General features: G+C 38.2%; 2 protein-coding genes across 8 annotated transcripts in view; one reads left to right on the top strand and one right to left on the bottom strand.

The window, feature by feature from the left end:
• Nucleotides 1-17,056, bottom strand: part of NDUFAF7 (NADH:ubiquinone oxidoreductase complex assembly factor 7) — a 57,580-nt gene that overhangs the window by 4,513 nt on the left and 36,011 nt on the right. The window contains exons 11-12 of one of the 4 annotated variants that reach the window (XM_032410309.1): nucleotides 15,308-15,575; nucleotides 14,145-14,226 (exon numbers count right to left, since the gene is read on the bottom strand). The gene's annotated coding sequence lies outside the window, so the exon portion shown is untranslated. Of the gene's footprint in view, nucleotides 1-852; nucleotides 1,012-14,144; nucleotides 14,227-14,246; nucleotides 15,576-17,056 lie in introns of those variants that run through there. The other 3 variants (XM_032410307.1, XM_032410310.1, XM_032410308.1) reach the window with 3 other exon arrangements.
• PRKD3 (protein kinase D3) overlaps nucleotides 1-17,056 on the top strand; it is an 86,324-nt gene that overhangs the window by 65,449 nt on the left and 3,819 nt on the right. For all 4 annotated transcript variants that reach the window (XM_032410303.1, XM_032410304.1, XM_032410305.1 and 1 more), the window contains 6 exons: nucleotides 4,119-4,191; nucleotides 5,272-5,378; nucleotides 11,174-11,335; nucleotides 11,577-11,675; nucleotides 13,968-14,235; nucleotides 16,354-16,439. In XM_032410303.1, the coding sequence (XP_032266194.1) occupies nucleotides 4,119-4,191; nucleotides 5,272-5,378; nucleotides 11,174-11,335; nucleotides 11,577-11,675; nucleotides 13,968-14,235; nucleotides 16,354-16,439 (795 nt within the window). The remainder of the gene's footprint in view (nucleotides 1-4,118; nucleotides 4,192-5,271; nucleotides 5,379-11,173; nucleotides 11,336-11,576; nucleotides 11,676-13,967; nucleotides 14,236-16,353; nucleotides 16,440-17,056) is intronic.

Genomic DNA, 17,056 nt, shown 5'->3' with positions numbered 1-17,056 from the left:
ATTTGAATTTTAAAAAAAGTTCATAGGCCAAAGTATTGAGTACTTGGCCTAAAGAAGCTAGACTTCGTGGCTGATAACTACTCTAAGGAGTTCTGCTTTATGAAGGAAACTGAGGCAGATTTTTTAAATTGTGAAAATAAAGATAACTTTTTCACAGGTGATAGTAGAATATTACATAGTGATAGACTAGTTCAAAGAGAAGGGAGAGATTACTTCTTGCTGGGTCAGCAGGGAAAACTTCCTCAAGGAAGTGAAACCCAGAGCTGTGCTGCTAAGGATGGGAAGGAATTTCAGTTGAAGTGCAGAGGATGAGGGCAGGGAACAATAGTTCATGCAAGTACAGGGACTGGGATGGGCAAATAGAGGGAAGCAAGACATACAAGACTTTTAAGGAATAGTGAATAGAAGAAGTTTGCCTGCTATATGTATGCACATATTGGGGATTATGACAGGGGTTAGCATACTTTCTATAAAGGAATAGATAATAAATATTTTAGGCTTTGGGGACCATACCCAGTAATTTCACTCTGCCATGGTAGTGAGAAAGCACCTATAGGCAGTACATAAAGGAATGAGCATGACTGTGTCCCAGTATAACTGTATTTATGGACACTTGAATTGAATTTTATATCATTTTCACATGTCAAAAAATACTACTATTATTTCCCCTTTTTTAACCATTTAAATTTAAAGTCTATTCTTAGATCAGGAGCCTGTACAAAAAGAGCCAACAGGCTAGATTTGGCCTGCAAACTAATTTGCCAACCCTGGATTAGAAAGAAAAACGGCTAGAAAAAGAAGTCTTAAAATAGTTCATTGGCTATATATAAATTTCTCTGATAAAAATCTCACCGTCTTCCACTTGGGGCATCCGGCTGTAATAGCTGTAGCATATAGATGTTGGCTTTTCTAAGACTGCAGTGAAGACTGGATATCCAGTAGTGTTCCAGGGAATAGAGGGTTTCGAGGAGATGTAATCTGTGTATCTCTTGTCATAGTGGTGGGTAGATTCTTGGGGAGGGAAAGAGGGATTACACAAACATGAGATCACTAACTTTGAAGGATCCCCTGAGCACTTGAGTGACATGCCTATTCATAGCTGAGAAGGGAAAAGGTTCAGAACTGGTCTTTGTGAAGACCTTCTCTAGCAGTTACTATTTGACTAATGGATGTTCCCTCATCTAATTTGATTAGAACAAAAATTTCATTGGTTAAACAAAAAGTTGATTAAAGTTGGGAAGCATATAAAAATGATTCTTATAAACCTTAAAATTTTCATTAAACCTTAAAACATGCATATATGCACATTGATTGATTTGCTTTTGTCACAGGGCTGAGACGACTTCTTTAAGTATGGGTCTGCTAAGTAGAGTTGCACTATGTCTTTCTTGCATCAATCACATCTGTAATGTAGTAATGCAGTTCTGATGCTAATCACCCTGATTTTGTGCAGACTCCACAGGTTAAGGGCACAGTTCCTAACAAGGCTGCCCTCACTTGAGACACCAGCCACAAGTGCAGGAGTCCCCAGTTCACCCATACTTCTGACCAACTGGCTACAGAGTCAGAGGATTCCCACAAATCCACACTGAGGTTCAGTAATTCACTAGAATGTCTCAGAACCCAGGAAAATGCTGGACTTATGATTACAGCTTTATTGTAACAGATAAAAATCAGGACCAGCCAACCAAAGACACATAGGGTGCAGTCCGGGAGAGTTCTGAATGTAGAGCTTCTGCATTCTCTCCCTGAAATCAGGACATGCAAGCCTACAGCACATTGATCTGTAACCAGCCTGGAAAGTTACCTGGGCCTTAGTGTCCAAAGTTTTTATTGGAGTTTCATTAAGTAGGCATGATTGACTGAATCATTGGCCACATGATTGAACTCAATCTCCTACCCCCCTTGTACCCCCTGAGTTTGGACTGGTTCAAAGCCTCAACACTTTAATCAAGTGGTTGGTCTTTCTGGTGACCCTCCCCCATCCTGAATCATCTTGTTAGCATAATTCAGGTGTGATCCAAGGGGCTCATGAATAACATAACCTAAGATACTCCTATGACTTGGGAAATTCCAAAGATTTAGAGTCTCTCTCTTAGGAACCAGGGACAAAGGCCACTCAAATTCTTATTATACAACAACACCCATAATGCATTCTCTATAATTTCCACTTTTTGTTTCTTTAAAGTAGAACCAGGGATACTTGTGAAATATTCTGGGAACAGAATCCTCACTCCCACATTCTGGTATTTGTTTTGCTCACAAATAAATTGACAGCAGTTGTTTTGGTGTCTCATCTTTATGGAGTTTCTTTTCTTTTTCTTTTTTTTTTTTTTTGAGATTTATTTTAGAGAGCGCAAGCAGGAGGGGCAGAGGGAGAGGGAGAGAGAATCTCAAGCAGACCCCACACTGAGCACAGAGCCCAGTGTGGGGCTCGATCTTGATCTCACCACCCTGAGATCAGAACCTGAGCTGAAACCAAGAGTCAGACGCTTAACTGACTGCACCACCCAGGCACCCCCTTAATGGAGTTTCGTTTTGTTTTTTTTTTTTTTAAGATTTTATTTATTTGTCAGAGAGAGAGAGCACAAGCAGGGTGAGCGGCAGGCAGAGGGAGAAGCAGACTCCCGGCTGAGCAGGGAGCCCGATGCAGGACTCGATCCTGGGACCCTGGGATCATGACCTGAGCCGAAGGCAGATGTTTAACCGATTGAGCCACCCAGGCGTCCCTTTTATGGAGTTTCTAAAACTACTTTGTTTTCATAGAAATCTCTCATGTTTCATTGACTTATATAGTATACATATTTAATTTTTTGTAATTAAATTATATAATCTATAACAAGCACATTTGGCATAATGGGTTCGGGAACAAATTCAGTTTTAAGAGTTACTCATTGGGATACCACACCCATTTTATGAGGTTACTGTAGACATCAGTCAATATATTCTTTTCAGAGGGAATGGAAAGTACAGGTTATTCTGGTGAGTTAGTAAAGAAAAGGTGTTAGGAGAGCCTCTTTAAATAGGTAGTACTTATATGACCCTGATATGTCCTGAATTATTTATCTTCTTAAAAGATTTTTATGTTTCCCTAATACATCATAAACCTCTTAACTAGGTCTGTTTTACAAATTAGCTACCTTTTACAGAGTCCTCTATACAGTTAGGGCTCAATAAATGTTGATGACAGTCATAAAGTCATGGGCATTTTTTAAATTAGGAGGGACCTAGAGATGTAGACCGATACTTTTTTCCAGATGAGAAAGCCAAGTCCCAGGGAAGTCAGCAATTTAAGATTACCTAATTTAAACGATTTTTATATGCCAGGCCCTGGACTTGACACTTGGTATATATCTTCATTTAATTTACTTAAAAATCCAGTGAAATAGATGTTATTATATCCCCTTTACCAGTGAGAAATTGAGGTGTGTGCCATTCCATTTACTTAATTGAGTTACCACCATGAGACAGGCGCCGGCGGGGAGTGTGACACCGACGGAGATGGAGCTGACTCCTGTGGACTCCTGCAGACTGTGGCACATGCCCAGACAAGGGGGCCCCTGACTGAAGCGCTAGGGGGGCCTGGAGAGTGCCCCCAGAATATTCCCACAGCAACAGCCAGCACCAAGAATGAGGGGAGGGAGGGAAGAAGAATGGGGAGGGATCCGAGTTACAGACTTTCTCACACATACACTTTTTATCAGGCTTTCAAAATGAGCCTAATCTCAATTAATATGAACCTTCTGAGTTTTTCTCTCAAATCAAAAATAGCAAATCTCTTTAATAGTGAAATAGGTAAAATTATGTTATTAATTTTTTATGTTAATTTACTTTATATAGATCATTACTTACTAAATACAAGATTTTCTTTTATTCAGAGCGTTTTTCCCCCCAAAGGCCTTGTTACAGAATACATTATACTTGTATATTAAGACTCATAGTATTGAAATTGGGCTTTTCTAGGAAATGAAAAGTCTGTGTTCATAAAATATTTGTTAGGAAACTTAGCTGCCTCTCTCATAAAAACAAAAATGTGTTCAGTATTAGAATGAAAAGAGTCAGAGGTGTTGACAGTGTTGAATAGAGGGAAATAATGCTGCTTCCTCTTTCCTAAATAGGACATTAGCACAGTTTACCAGATCTTTGCCGATGAGGTGCTTGGTTCAGGCCAGTTTGGTATCGTCTATGGAGGTAAGCGACTGCAGCCTGGTGCATATTGTACATACTCCAGAAATTTGTGAAATTTAAAGATCTCTGCTAGCTCTTGTGTCTTGTCACAATTTTGTCGAGTGGCTTTTTTCTGAAGGGTTGATTTGCATTCTTTTAGCTCCACCCTTTTCACTCTGAGTATTCATTCCTTAATTCCAACTGCACAGTTTACAAAGTAACAGAATCAGGAAATCAGTTTCACAGTAGTCTTACTTTATCTCTTCTTGTAGCTCACTTATAAAGATGTTTGTGAGGGAAACATAAATGGCTTGAAGCTTTTGTTGGGCTGTGTGGGCTCGTTTATCCAAGGATATGCCCTCCTGCATTTCCAACACAAATGGCCCCATTCGTCTACTGTTGGCATGAATGTTGTGTCAGGTGTGAAGACCTGAAATCTCACTGTGACTCATGGTATTGGCAGAGTCATTTAATTTAAGCTCATTGTGCATTAGTATCTTCCTCTGTTTAATGGAGCTAACAAAATTTGACCTGCATAGCTCACAGGGTTGTTAATTAAGCCTAATCTACATAAAAGTACTTTTTTTATAAGCTATGATCCAAAGTATAAAAGAAATGTTAAATCCTATTCCTCCCTCACTGACGCTCTTTAAGTAGCCTCCTAGTTGGCCTTTCTGCTTCAAGGCTTGCTCTGATATGTGGTTAAATAGCTGTGCTGACTCAGTGAACCTAGAATAAAACTAATTCATTGATAAAATGTTTCTATCTTGACAGTGTTTGAAGACTAAGAGTAGTTAACTATCATTTATTTAATAAGGTGGATTATTTTTCAGCAAACAAGTTCATTCAAATTTCCTTCCATTTCAAGTAATGAAACCACCTTTAATAGGAGCAACCATTATTAAGGGAAAATATAATTTATTTCTTAAAAATAAAGATGAGTGAAGGAGAAAGAAAAAATCAGCCAAAGAAAAGAAATCTAAGAGGAAATACATATCTGTTTCAGTCTTTGTTCAACTTCCTGATAAAGCTTTTATATTGTATATGAGCTGTCAATTTGCTTTTCCTTTCTTTTCTATACTTTTTTTTTTTTTTTTTGAATAGGAAAACATAGAAAGACTGGAAGGGATGTGGCTATTAAAGTAATTGATAAGATGAGATTCCCCACAAAACAGGAAAGTCAACTCCGTAATGAAGTGGCTATTTTACAGGTAAGAAACCCAAGTTGCTTTTTATTGGCTTTAATTTTTGATTTGTGAGTTTTTAAATGCAAGTCTGTTTAGCGTGCTGGTAAGAATAAGGCTTATTTTTTCTTCTGTTTTCATCTTATGGCCTTTGGGCTCAGTGAGAGACTGGTGGGCATCTATGTTAAATCCTTAAGTCTTTGTTTTTAAAAAGGAAAAATTAAGTTATAGTAATCTAGGAGTTACAAGAACTGCCATTATGATAGTAGTTTAAAACATATTTTCATAAGTGAAGTCTTAACAACAACAACAAAAGCAAAAATCTATTCTTAAGTCAGCACTCCAGAAGCTCAGAATACTTGGATACTTGTGTCCCCACATTTGACTAGGAGGTCAGCACTGTACCCATGCAGTGCTCACAGATGATGTGTTTGGTTATTATAGCAATTGCTATAAAAATCAGGTCTGCTTAAAAATTGTGTACCTTTTCATTTGTTATTTTATTCATTTAAAACTCTATAAAGATTTAATTTTAAAATGTTTTAGTCCATTAAGGTATATTTTTAAAGATATGTTGGCAATGACTTAACTCCCATTAAATAAATTACTGTTCTTATTTTCATCTAACATTTTTTACCTCTTTTGGGGGTCATCTGGAAGACTAAAATTTAGCTTTATCTTTATTTTTATGAATATCATATAAATTATAATATGCAAATGTCTATTCACTGTGTAGCTTTTGCATAATATTTAAGAAATCATGGTGATATAATAGTTAATGCTGTCAGAACCCCATTTGCTTGTGAGTGAAGTTCAAGAAGACACAGCCTACTGAACTTAGGCTTCCTTGAAGAAGCAGGTAAGAAACTTTTATAAACACAGGATTCATTTTACATGTATTACATTATTGGTTACCAGCAGTGACATCTGCCTCCCGTGTTTTTCAGAGGAGTGATAATTGAAAGATTGTGGTCTGCAAGCTCCCTGTGGTCCCGTCAAGGTCCCTTCCTCCTATACAACTACCTTCATATAGAAAATTAATAGCATTCAGACTGTGTTAGGATATGAAAATTGTTAGCGATCTTTTCTCCTATCTAATTCTGGAATCTTGCTCATTGTCCAACTAATACACAAAAAATAAATATTAAGGATATATTCCTAAGGCTTGATTCATCCTTGTCACTCTGATGACAGACACATCTCTAAACTACACACTGAATAAACTTAGGGATTTCTGGGTCATGCCCAAGGCAATACTGGCAGCACAGCCTTCTGGGTATTTCCATTGGTACTGCTCTCCAGGGAATACAGGTGAGTGACTGTAGTGTGTCTCCAAATACACTGTTTTCATCTTAAATTTATTACCATACTTTTTGTTGTAGATTCTTTTCAAATTTTTATATCCAAATCTATATTTAGTGAATGGCTTACTTTGTGCCAGAAACTACACTTAATAAGTACTTTTTCTTAACATCACCCAACAGGAAGAGGACAGGTTTAGAGTTTGAATCTAAGAGCAAACCACATGCTCTTTCTGCTCTACCACGTTGGACCTGTTCTGTGTGTGTGTGTGTGTGCGCACACTTGTAAAATTGTGACTTCATTTCCTTTGCAATGTAGAAATTCAACAAATTCTTCTATATATAAAGATCAACTTTAGCCTACTTTGTATTTGAATTACAATTCTCTTGGAACAATCTGAATGTGGTAAAAACATTTTTTAAAGGAAACTTTTTTCAAATACTACCTCATTTGCTGAAATTCATTACACAAGATTTAATCATATGAGCATTTGACATGGGTTGAAAGGAACGTCCTGCACTCCTCTACTCACTCACTCCGCCCTTTGGTTCTGCACCTCCCTTCCCTGCTGTGTCATTCTTACTTTCCAGTCTTTGGCCCTGGTTCTTGTACATAGTCCTCATTAAACAACCTAAAAGGCTGGCTGAACCCCGCCTGGTAGTTGATTCTGGTACTGTCGGTTTCCTGCAGCTCCACTGACATCCCTGGTTTTTCTTCCCCAGGTCCTCACCTTTATAAAGAAAGGTTAGGGGGTAAAGACTAAGCATCTGACTGAGACTATAGTTTTGGCCTTCCCAATGGCAGGGAGGAAGAATTGTAGAATCATTGTTTAAGGAGTGACCTTATAGTTTACCCAGAACATCCAGCCTCTCTCTTGCGTGCTTGGTGATAATCTGTATTTCTATCAGTTTAATAGAAAGGAGGACATGACATTTTCAGACATCTGCAAATATTCTGTTAGGCTGAGCCAAAATCTGTTGAAAAGGGTTCCACTATAGACACTACACTCAACAAATTGAGTCTCTTTTCCGAAGGATGGCCACACTGACTGTCTTGCTGTTCCTTAAATATGCCAAATATGGTCCTGTCTCAAGGACTGTGCTTTAGCTATTCCCTCTGCCTGGAATGCTGTCACCCCCAATATCTGCATGGCATATTCCCTTTTCTCCTTCAAGACTTTGCCCAAATGTCATTTCCTCATGAGGCCCTTGCATTCTGTTCAGCATTATGTACCCATCCACCCTCACCCTCTTCTTCTCTCCATGGCATTTACCACCTTCATACTGGGTAATTTACTAATTTGTTACCTATTGTTTACCCCCACCTTGCTAGAATTAATAAGCTCCATGAGATGAGAGATATTTGTCAGTTTTGTTTGCTCATGAATCCAGACTACCTACATAGGACCAGGTGCATAGCAAATACTCATTTAATATTTATTGAATAAATATGTTTATATGGGGGATTACCTGTAACATACTAAATTTTTCAAATGGAAACGTGAAATGGTTCCATTTGTATAGTTTCTTAAGGTAAGTGTACTTTGCACATGTGTACATACAGTTATGTAAAGAAAAGGATCCATTCCTACATAAACTACTAACATATGACTACATCTGCTGGAGACTGTGTTGTGGGGCAGGAAAGAAATGGAGGCTTTTTACTTTTGTTTCATAGGGATGTGGTAATATAAAATGTCTTTGCTCTTACCTGAAGTGGGTAGGTTAGAGAGTAGTAATGGGAGAAAATATGTGGCACTCTCATGGCTACCCTATGTAAATGGGAAAATGTCATCAGAAACTTAAAGAGAAATTTCTGGTTCTAGTATTAATTCACAATTTTCCCCTTCTCTTTTTGGAAGTCACCTAAAAGCTACAAGAAAAATGATAAACAGAAATTAAAAAAAAAAAACTAATAAAAACAGAAGAAAGTTCAGACCTATAAAATAGGTAGAGGAGTTTTTCCAGAAACACTGGAGATGGAGCCAGGGTGCATGTAAGAGGCACCACAATAAGGGCTGTTTTTGCTGGCTCTTTCTGAGACCTACAATTGTGATATCCTCTCTAGGTGCCTCCTCAAATAGAAGAAAGCCAAGGGGGTCATGATCTGATAAAATTTAACTTAAGTGAGAATACAGTAAGTGAAGGGAAGAAGGGCACTTTAATAGTGGAAGAGTGCAGATCACACCAAATAACAGTAGCAGCCTTTATAAAGGAAAATTAGAGAGGAGACGGGGAGAAACTGACAGGCACATCAGTAGTCCTGGCGGATGAAGTAGCCCAAACTAACAACATGGTAGGTCTAAACAGTGTAAGGTAACGTAATCACTTTATACTGAAGTCTGTACCCTAAAAACAAAGAACAAAGAATACCTCATTCATTCAAAACATGGTAATTAGTATTCTTTGATCCTAATGCAATAAAACTAGAAATAAATTATAAAATCAAAAAACAAAAAGCTCCCACAACCTGAAAATTTTTTTAAATATCGTAATTCATAAAGAGCAAAATCAAGATTTCAAAGTATTTAGAAAATAATCGTGAGGGGCACCTGGGTGGCTCAGATGGTTAATCGTCTGCCTTCAGCTCAGGTCATGATCCTGGGGTCCTGGGATAGAGCCCCACATCAGGCTCCTGGCTCAGCAGGGAGCCTGCTTCTCCCTCTCCCTCTGCCTCTCCCCCTGCTCATGTTCTCTCTCTCTCTCCGTATCTCTGTGCCTCAAATGAATAAATAAAATCTTTAAAAAAATAATAATCGTGAAAATACTGTATCAGCTTTTAGACTATTGCTCAGAAAATTATAACTCAGATATTTACACAAGAATGAAAATAAGTGAATTAAGAATGCAACTCAAGAGGTTAAAGAATGAACAATAAAGGAAAGCAAAAATAAGAGAAATAAGAACATCTTGGGGAGATGACCACAAATACTGAAAAAAATTTAAAGGCATTTTAAGATGCTGCCTTGTCCAATTCTATCAAATAAATTTGAAAACCTGGAGAAAACGATTCTCTATGAAAGTATAATTTACCAAAAGACTCCAGAGGAAATAGGACATTTAAACAAACAGAGGAAGTTAAGAGACAATAATGTTATAGCATACTTCTATTTTTGTGTGTGTGTACCCTTTACAGGGCGCGGGGGCGGGGGGGCATGGAGAAACTTACAAAACAACTACAGCATGGGGACAGCCAACCACACTTCGAGCTCTAAGCTGATCAGAGTTGTGATATTCTGAATCTTCCTCTGCTCACCTACTATTATCACACCCATGTCACTTGTGTTTACTATATAAAATTGTCATTTTTTTATTTTGCTGCTTGGAATACCATCTCATTAAATTGTTTTAAATTGATTAGTAAACAATATTTTGCACTTGCTGATCATTTTTTTAAAACACCAACCATGATTCAGACATTGAGCTAAAATGACTAAGACAGTCTCTGCTGTCTGGGAACTTACTAGGTCCCAGAGCAAGATGCATACACATGACACAGTACCGTGGGATAGGTATTGCTGCATGTGTATACAGTGTTAGGTGAAAACTACCGCAGTTGTCCCCAAAAGAGGTAATGGGAGCTGAAAGTAAAGCCACTACAGTGGGAATTGAGAGATGGGGGCAGATTCAAAACACATTTTAGAGATGGTGCTCAACCTCACATAAGCCAAAAAGAAGTTTGTCCTCTTAGCATAATTAGGTACCTATAATAAGGATAAAAGCATATTAAGAAACATATATTTCTAATAAAAAGTTTAATCACCTGGGCCAATAGAGCATATTTAAAATTGAAGAGGGAGAATGAAGCCGTATTAGTGAAGGTATGAAAGTCCAAGCAGAGGAATAGATTTATGTCCAGGAATAAAAAGCCATTGAATATTTCTGAGCATGGCTGACTTAGGATAATTTGCTTTTGAGGAAGGTTTTTTGGTTTTTTTTAACCAGTAAGATAGATTTTTTTTTTTTATTAGCATAAACGGTATCACATTCAACTTTGTATTTCTCCAACCCTGGTAATGTACTGGTGCTCAAGAAACATGAGATGAAGGAGGTAGAGATCTTGAGCCGGAAAGGGGGAAAACCAAATGGAGGTATGATTGAGAATCCAGACTTAAAGAAACAGAACCATCTCTTGAGCACAGACCTCCACTGATACAGCCCCAAAGAGTCAAAGTTCTGTGTAATTGGCTAAAGTTTTGATTGGCAATTGGTGCCTGTTCGTGGACAGCATAAAAGTAGCATAGTGTCAGAAGACTAAAAAATGAGAAAGAAAAATGTAGTAGTAATGGACAAGGGCGCTTATGTAATCAGTTGGGAAGACATCCTTTCCCCTAGCTGCATCCACTGTACTACAGATCTTGGAAAATCCGAATCCATGACCCCATTTGTTTGCTTTTACTGCTTATTGTTCTGTTTTTCTTTCTATGCCATGTAGTCCAGACAATCGCAGTACATTGTTAGATATTTGCATAGTAAAAATATTTCTCAAGTTGGTCATATAAATATCCTGCAACTCTTCAGAATTTACACCATCCTGGGATTGTAAACCTGGAATGTATGTTTGAAACGCCAGAACGTGTTTTTGTAGTAATGGAAAAGCTGCATGGAGATATGTTGGAAATGATTCTATCCAGTGAGAAAAGTCGACTTCCAGAACGAATTACTAAATTCATGGTCACACAGGTATTTTAACTTTTTTTTTTTGAAACGAGAATACTTGAAAACAGAGAATTAAATAGCAGTGCTTTTACATATTGGGATATTGTGGGAATTTTTAACCTTGAAGAATAGAGTAACACTTCAGTTAAAACTTGATGAACTGTAGTGGACTTTTCAAATTATCATACCATTCAAGAGCTCAGGTGGGGGTTTAGCTATGATTTTTTTCCAGGCACTGAAAAAATTCTGTTTTCTTCAATAACAGATCCTTGTTGCCTTGAGAAATCTACATTTTAAGAATATTGTGCACTGTGATTTAAAGCCAGAAAATGTGCTGCTCGCATCCGCAGAGCCATTTCCTCAGGTGAGATACTCTCTAGAACCATCTGACAATATTACAGAGCACCTATGTAATGAAAGGGAGTGCTTTAGGTTTAGATATATAACCACCTTAACAGAAGTAATTAGCCTGTACCTGCCAGTGAGGATTAATACTTGAAATAATTTGAACTCAGACCTTATTAATTATATTGTTTATTTTCATTAAGACTTTTTAGACTTAACCAGACCTCAAGGAATAACTTTTTGCACGTAGACTGCAGTTCACTTTCGCTGTGGTTTGGGAATGATGCAAGGAGAATCAATCTTGGCTGGTGCCTGGTGCTCAGGACAAATTCCCCATAAAATAAAACGGGTAAACCTTGAGTGGGGGACACTAGATTTTTTTTGTGGGGGGACACACTAGACTTTGAGGCTGGCAGCCAACTTCTCTTCCTCTTTAGAGTACTTTATTTCAAACATTTTCACCAAAACCTATGTAAGAATTACATTTCCCATTACTGCCATCACTCACACATGTATATCCCCTGTGTGTGTGTGTGTGTATGTGTCCGTGTCCTGTGTGGACTGCACTGATTTTTTTACTTGGTTAAATTTCATTTCATAAAGGGTATTGATCTTGATCCAAAATTATTTCATAACCTAAGAAAACGCCTCATAAACCCAAAGTTTGAAACAATCTTCCTGAGGAATATATGTTGGCAGTACCCATAAATATTTTTCATGCTTGTCATTGGTGAATTCTCCAGTCATCTAGAATATCTGTTGACAAACTATTATTTATATACATTTGAAAAATGCACAATTAGATGGCTAGACTAAGGACTGTTATTTCACTTGAGTTAAATACAACTCAAATTGTCTTTCAAAGAAAAAGATTATTTTTAAAAGTTATTCAACTCTTACAAGGAAGTAATCCTATTCTTTTATAACGTCTGTGTGGTTAAAAGGGATTCTCTAACAATGTGAGGTCAAAAAGGGTTCCCTAACAGTTGGTTTAAATAAAGTGTTTCCATACATTATCATCTCATTTGATCTTCAGAATAGTCTGGGCAAAGGATGCACACCCCACAGTGAGGCTGAAACTCCCATCCTTCTGACTTCTGTTATGAACAAGGGGAAAATAACATCATTTACTTGACATTCCTTGTTGCTCAAGTGCTAGCCATGGCCACACGTCCTTATTCAGTTGCCAAACTGCCACGGCATCTTTTCTTTATCAAGATGTTACCGGAAATATGGCATTTAACAACAACAAAAAAGACAGTTCACAGGTCTTCATGGTCAATAATCCTGTTGTTCCAGGACTCAATCAGAGGGAGCCACATTCAGTAATGACACAGAATAATTATCATAAAAACATGCACCAGGGTCCGTGTCCTAGTAATAGCAAGCAGCATTTGAATACACCTTCATCTCTGCTTTACAGGCACTGTTTACACCATTGGTTGTAGAGGCCAAATCCCTTTTTTCTCGATTTATCATAATGCTTTTTGTGAAGACATTTTGTGGGTCAGGGCATTTCCTCTGGAAAGTATTTGGCATTTGCTTGTTCAGCATGGATGTGTCATTACTTCCCAAAAGGATATTGTAGTGACTGTGGTTACCTTCAGATAGAACTTTTTTCAGATCCAAAATCTGACTAGCCATCGTGTTTCACAGTCCTAGAAAACACTTTTGCTCTTGTTCTTTCAAGCAATCTCTAGCATTGCTCTTTTATGGGCTACATTAATAATTCTCTTTACTACACCTCAATTTAAGTTATTTGCCAACTGATAGTAATACTTGGGAATACAGATTCTAGGATTAAGCAAAATAAAGGGTCAGTTTTTAAATACCAACTTACTTTTCATTCAGCATTTATTGAGTACCTTTATGTGTCCAGGCACTACGAGGTCACTGAGGATTCAAAAATGAGACACATAATTTCTGCTCACAGATGATAGAAAAGTAGCTCCTTAAAAGCCAAATGCTAAAAAATCAGCACCCTCACATTTCATCAAAAAAAACTTTGACCACTTACACCACCAGTCTGGTTTTTGGCATTCTGGAAGCTAGAACTTAAAAAGTGGTTTTTGAAATAAGCACTAGGAAAAACCTCTTCATACTATGTCAGTAATACATCACAGGGTTATAAATGTCTCTCTCTTTTGGGAAAAGGGTATTTTACAATTTCCCTCTCTGCATTCATTTGACATTCATAATCAGTACAGTTGGCAGGTGTGTTGAAATGATTCAGTATCGTACTTAGGGACAGGTGTGTATAGAGAGATTGATGGATGAAAATGCAAAATTAACATCACCTTTTTATTTCCAGGTGAAGCTGTGTGACTTTGGTTTTGCACGCATCATTGGTGAAAAGTCATTCAGGAGATCTGTGGTAGGAACTCCAGCATACTTAGCCCCTGAAGTTCTCAGGAGCAAAGGTTACAACCGTTCTCTAGATATGTGGTCAGTGGGCGTTATCGTCTATGTGAGCCTCAGTGGTACATTTCCTTTCAATGAAGATGAAGATATAAATGACCAAATCCAAAATGCTGCATTTATGTATCCACCAAATCCCTGGAGAGAAATTTCTGGTGAAGGTAAAAAAAAAAAAAGTTTCAGCTCTATGCCTTTTAGTCTAAAAATCTTTGTGATTCCCAAATCAGCCAGTCTCTTCTGGCTCATCTTTTTAATTTCTCATATTCATCTTTCAAATTCAACCAGTTTTTGAGCACTCTTCCTTCTGCATTGTCTCTTCTTTAATTTCCTTATAGTGCCCAGGCATAGCACTAATCCAGGCCCCAGTTTCTTCCTTTTGAAACTACTAAAATATCTTACCAGTCCTATCCATTAGACTCTTTCCCAGTCACCACTGTGGCCAAATCGGTCTTTAGGAAACACTACTTTCGTCTTAATCTTCCCCAAACACGTTGGCCTCCCTTTAACCACATTGCAGCTGTAGGTTGCAGCTGTGGGTCTCCCTGAGACAGCCCTTGTCTACCCTCCCATGCTCCCCTCCATAAAACCTAGTTGTTTATTCTTCCCAGCTACTTTCTGCATTTTGCTTAGGCCTTTCCCCTGCCTACAGTCCCTCTTCCTTGTACTGAAATCCTTCTAGTCCTTCAAGACTTGTGGCTCGTCTATGAAGTCTTCCCTGAGGCCCTCCTCTGAACTTGGTAAGATCAACTTAGGCTACTAGGAGGAGGTATTTTTCCTTAAGTATTCTTTCTTTTCATAATTACTTATTTTCAGAACTAGATTATAAGCTCCTTGAGTGGAGACCTGTCTTTCAAGTTCTTTATACCTAGAATGAACTTTATAGACATTCTCCAGTTTATTTGCAGCCATCCGGTGGACCAATCCTAGGAAGCAGGATACATCTGTTTTACCCGCCCAGTAAAGTTTTTGAGCCTGGGCTCTATACCCATCAAGAATGCTTTAGCTGTCCCTCTTTAGTTTGATTTTGATACTGCGGGAAGGGCACACAACTTACTTAATAGCCGCATATTGAATAGAAGCCTCCTAGGGAAATACCCCCATCTGGATTTAGCCAACCTTTAGAACAGAGCTCTTTTCTGTTTTCCAAAAGTACCAGACCTAATCATAGGGATTAACAGCCCATTAAACTGGGAGAGCTTGAGGAGCAACATGTAAAGACAGTGGCAGGCTTACTTGGTAATGAACAGCTAACTGAAGTATATATGAGGGTTTCTCTTAGAGTTGCTGGGCCAGTGTGGTCTGCAGACCTCTTATATTGGAGTAATCCGTCGGTGAGTGTGCTAAAACGAAAACCCCTGGCTCTTCACCAGTTGGCATGACACCAGGAATGCATTTTAGTAAATACCCCAGATGATTCTGATACACTGGTGGACAACCACTTAAGGAACAGCGGGTAAAAGTTTGAAGTATTTGGAACCAGAGATGTTCATAATTAAAATACCTGTGGTATGAAGAAGAGAAACAGAACAGGTACAATGTAAACCTTTCGTTTGGCTCATCCCTGGGTCCAGGCCTTTGTATCAATATTTCAAATGTACTGTCACATCGCTTGTAGTCAGTATGCGCTCTGGTGGTTTTGGTTTTGCAATTGCTCCATTCCTTCAAATAACTGAATGAAATAAGTATGCCAGCATCTCACCGTATACACCAAACACCATGAACGTATTTGTGTAAAACCTGTTGAGTATGAACTTGTGGTAATAAGTTATCACGTCAGTCTAGCCCCATGTGTAGAGGCAAGGCGGTGGCTTTGGCTCCTTCGCAGACCAAGCCAGGGACTAGGGAATGGTGTCATTGGAGGGACACAGCAAGTCTGTCTGTAATCAATTTTTTTTAACTCATTCTGAAATAATAATAGCTAATACTAAGCACTTACGTGCTAAGCATGATTCTAAGCCTTTTACATGTATTATTTCATCTTTTCAACTTCATTTACAGATGAGGAGAAACGGCCGCGGGTACTAACTGACCCTCTGCCACACTGAACGTGTACTCTGCACTGCCTCCTTAACCAAAGAGGCACACCCCCTAAGATAGGTACTCTAAGTTCAGTAAACATTTATGGATCACTAACAGGTTAGCTGTAAGACCGTGGCCTTGAGAAGCGAAAACCCTCAACCCTGTATTTCTGTGGATTGAACTGCCTTCTTAGCAGACTCACAGGTTTGGTTTGCCCCATATGCCCAAATCCACGTGTCTGATTTCGTCTTTTCTCTTAGCAATTGATTTGATAAACAACCTACTTCAAGTGAAGATGAGAAAACGTTACAGTGTGGACAAATCTCTCAGTCATCCCTGGCTGCAGGTAAAAAAAAAAAAAAAAAAAAACTTTCTCTCTGGTGATAGTCATTTGAGCAGTTCGTTGTAATTGTCTTACCTAATGAAACCACTCTATTACCTAATGAAACCACTCTAAGATCAACAGATTCTCCCCGTCTTAGACTACTGTGTCTACAGTGATTAGCTTGTCCTGTGGCTGCATCTCTGGAGGTTTTGCAGTAAACCACTGAAGTGCAGAACTGATAGTTCAACTCCCGTGAACTGAAAGCAGTGATTTAGCCTTTTTATAGGACCTTGTTTCATTTCACCTTTTTGTAAGATAAGCATCTTATTTTGTCAAATATATTTTACTTTAAAAACATCCACTAAAAGATTCATATTTGCATTGATGAGATCAGAAATGCCATTTAAAATGTTTGGCCGAATTCCCCCAAAAGCTATTGCGTAGATTTGTCAAAAGATACCCCCAAACTTCAGAGTAAAGAGAAGCTTTAGAACTATTTTAAAGGGAGTAGGGGGTAGCATTAACTTCAAAACAAATGCAATCATAGTTAGTCTCCATGATTATTAAATTATCCTGGTAGTAGATTCTAAGTACTTTACCCTGTTTTGAGGAGTAAGGTGTGGGTATAAGGTCAGAGT

The sequence above is a fragment of the Phoca vitulina genome, unplaced genomic scaffold (assembly GCF_004348235.1).
Source record: "Phoca vitulina isolate PV1807 unplaced genomic scaffold, GSC_HSeal_1.0 scaffold12, whole genome shotgun sequence".
NCBI lineage: Eukaryota > Metazoa > Chordata > Mammalia > Carnivora > Phocidae > Phoca > Phoca vitulina.
This window is presented reverse-complemented; position numbering and strand designations above follow the sequence as displayed.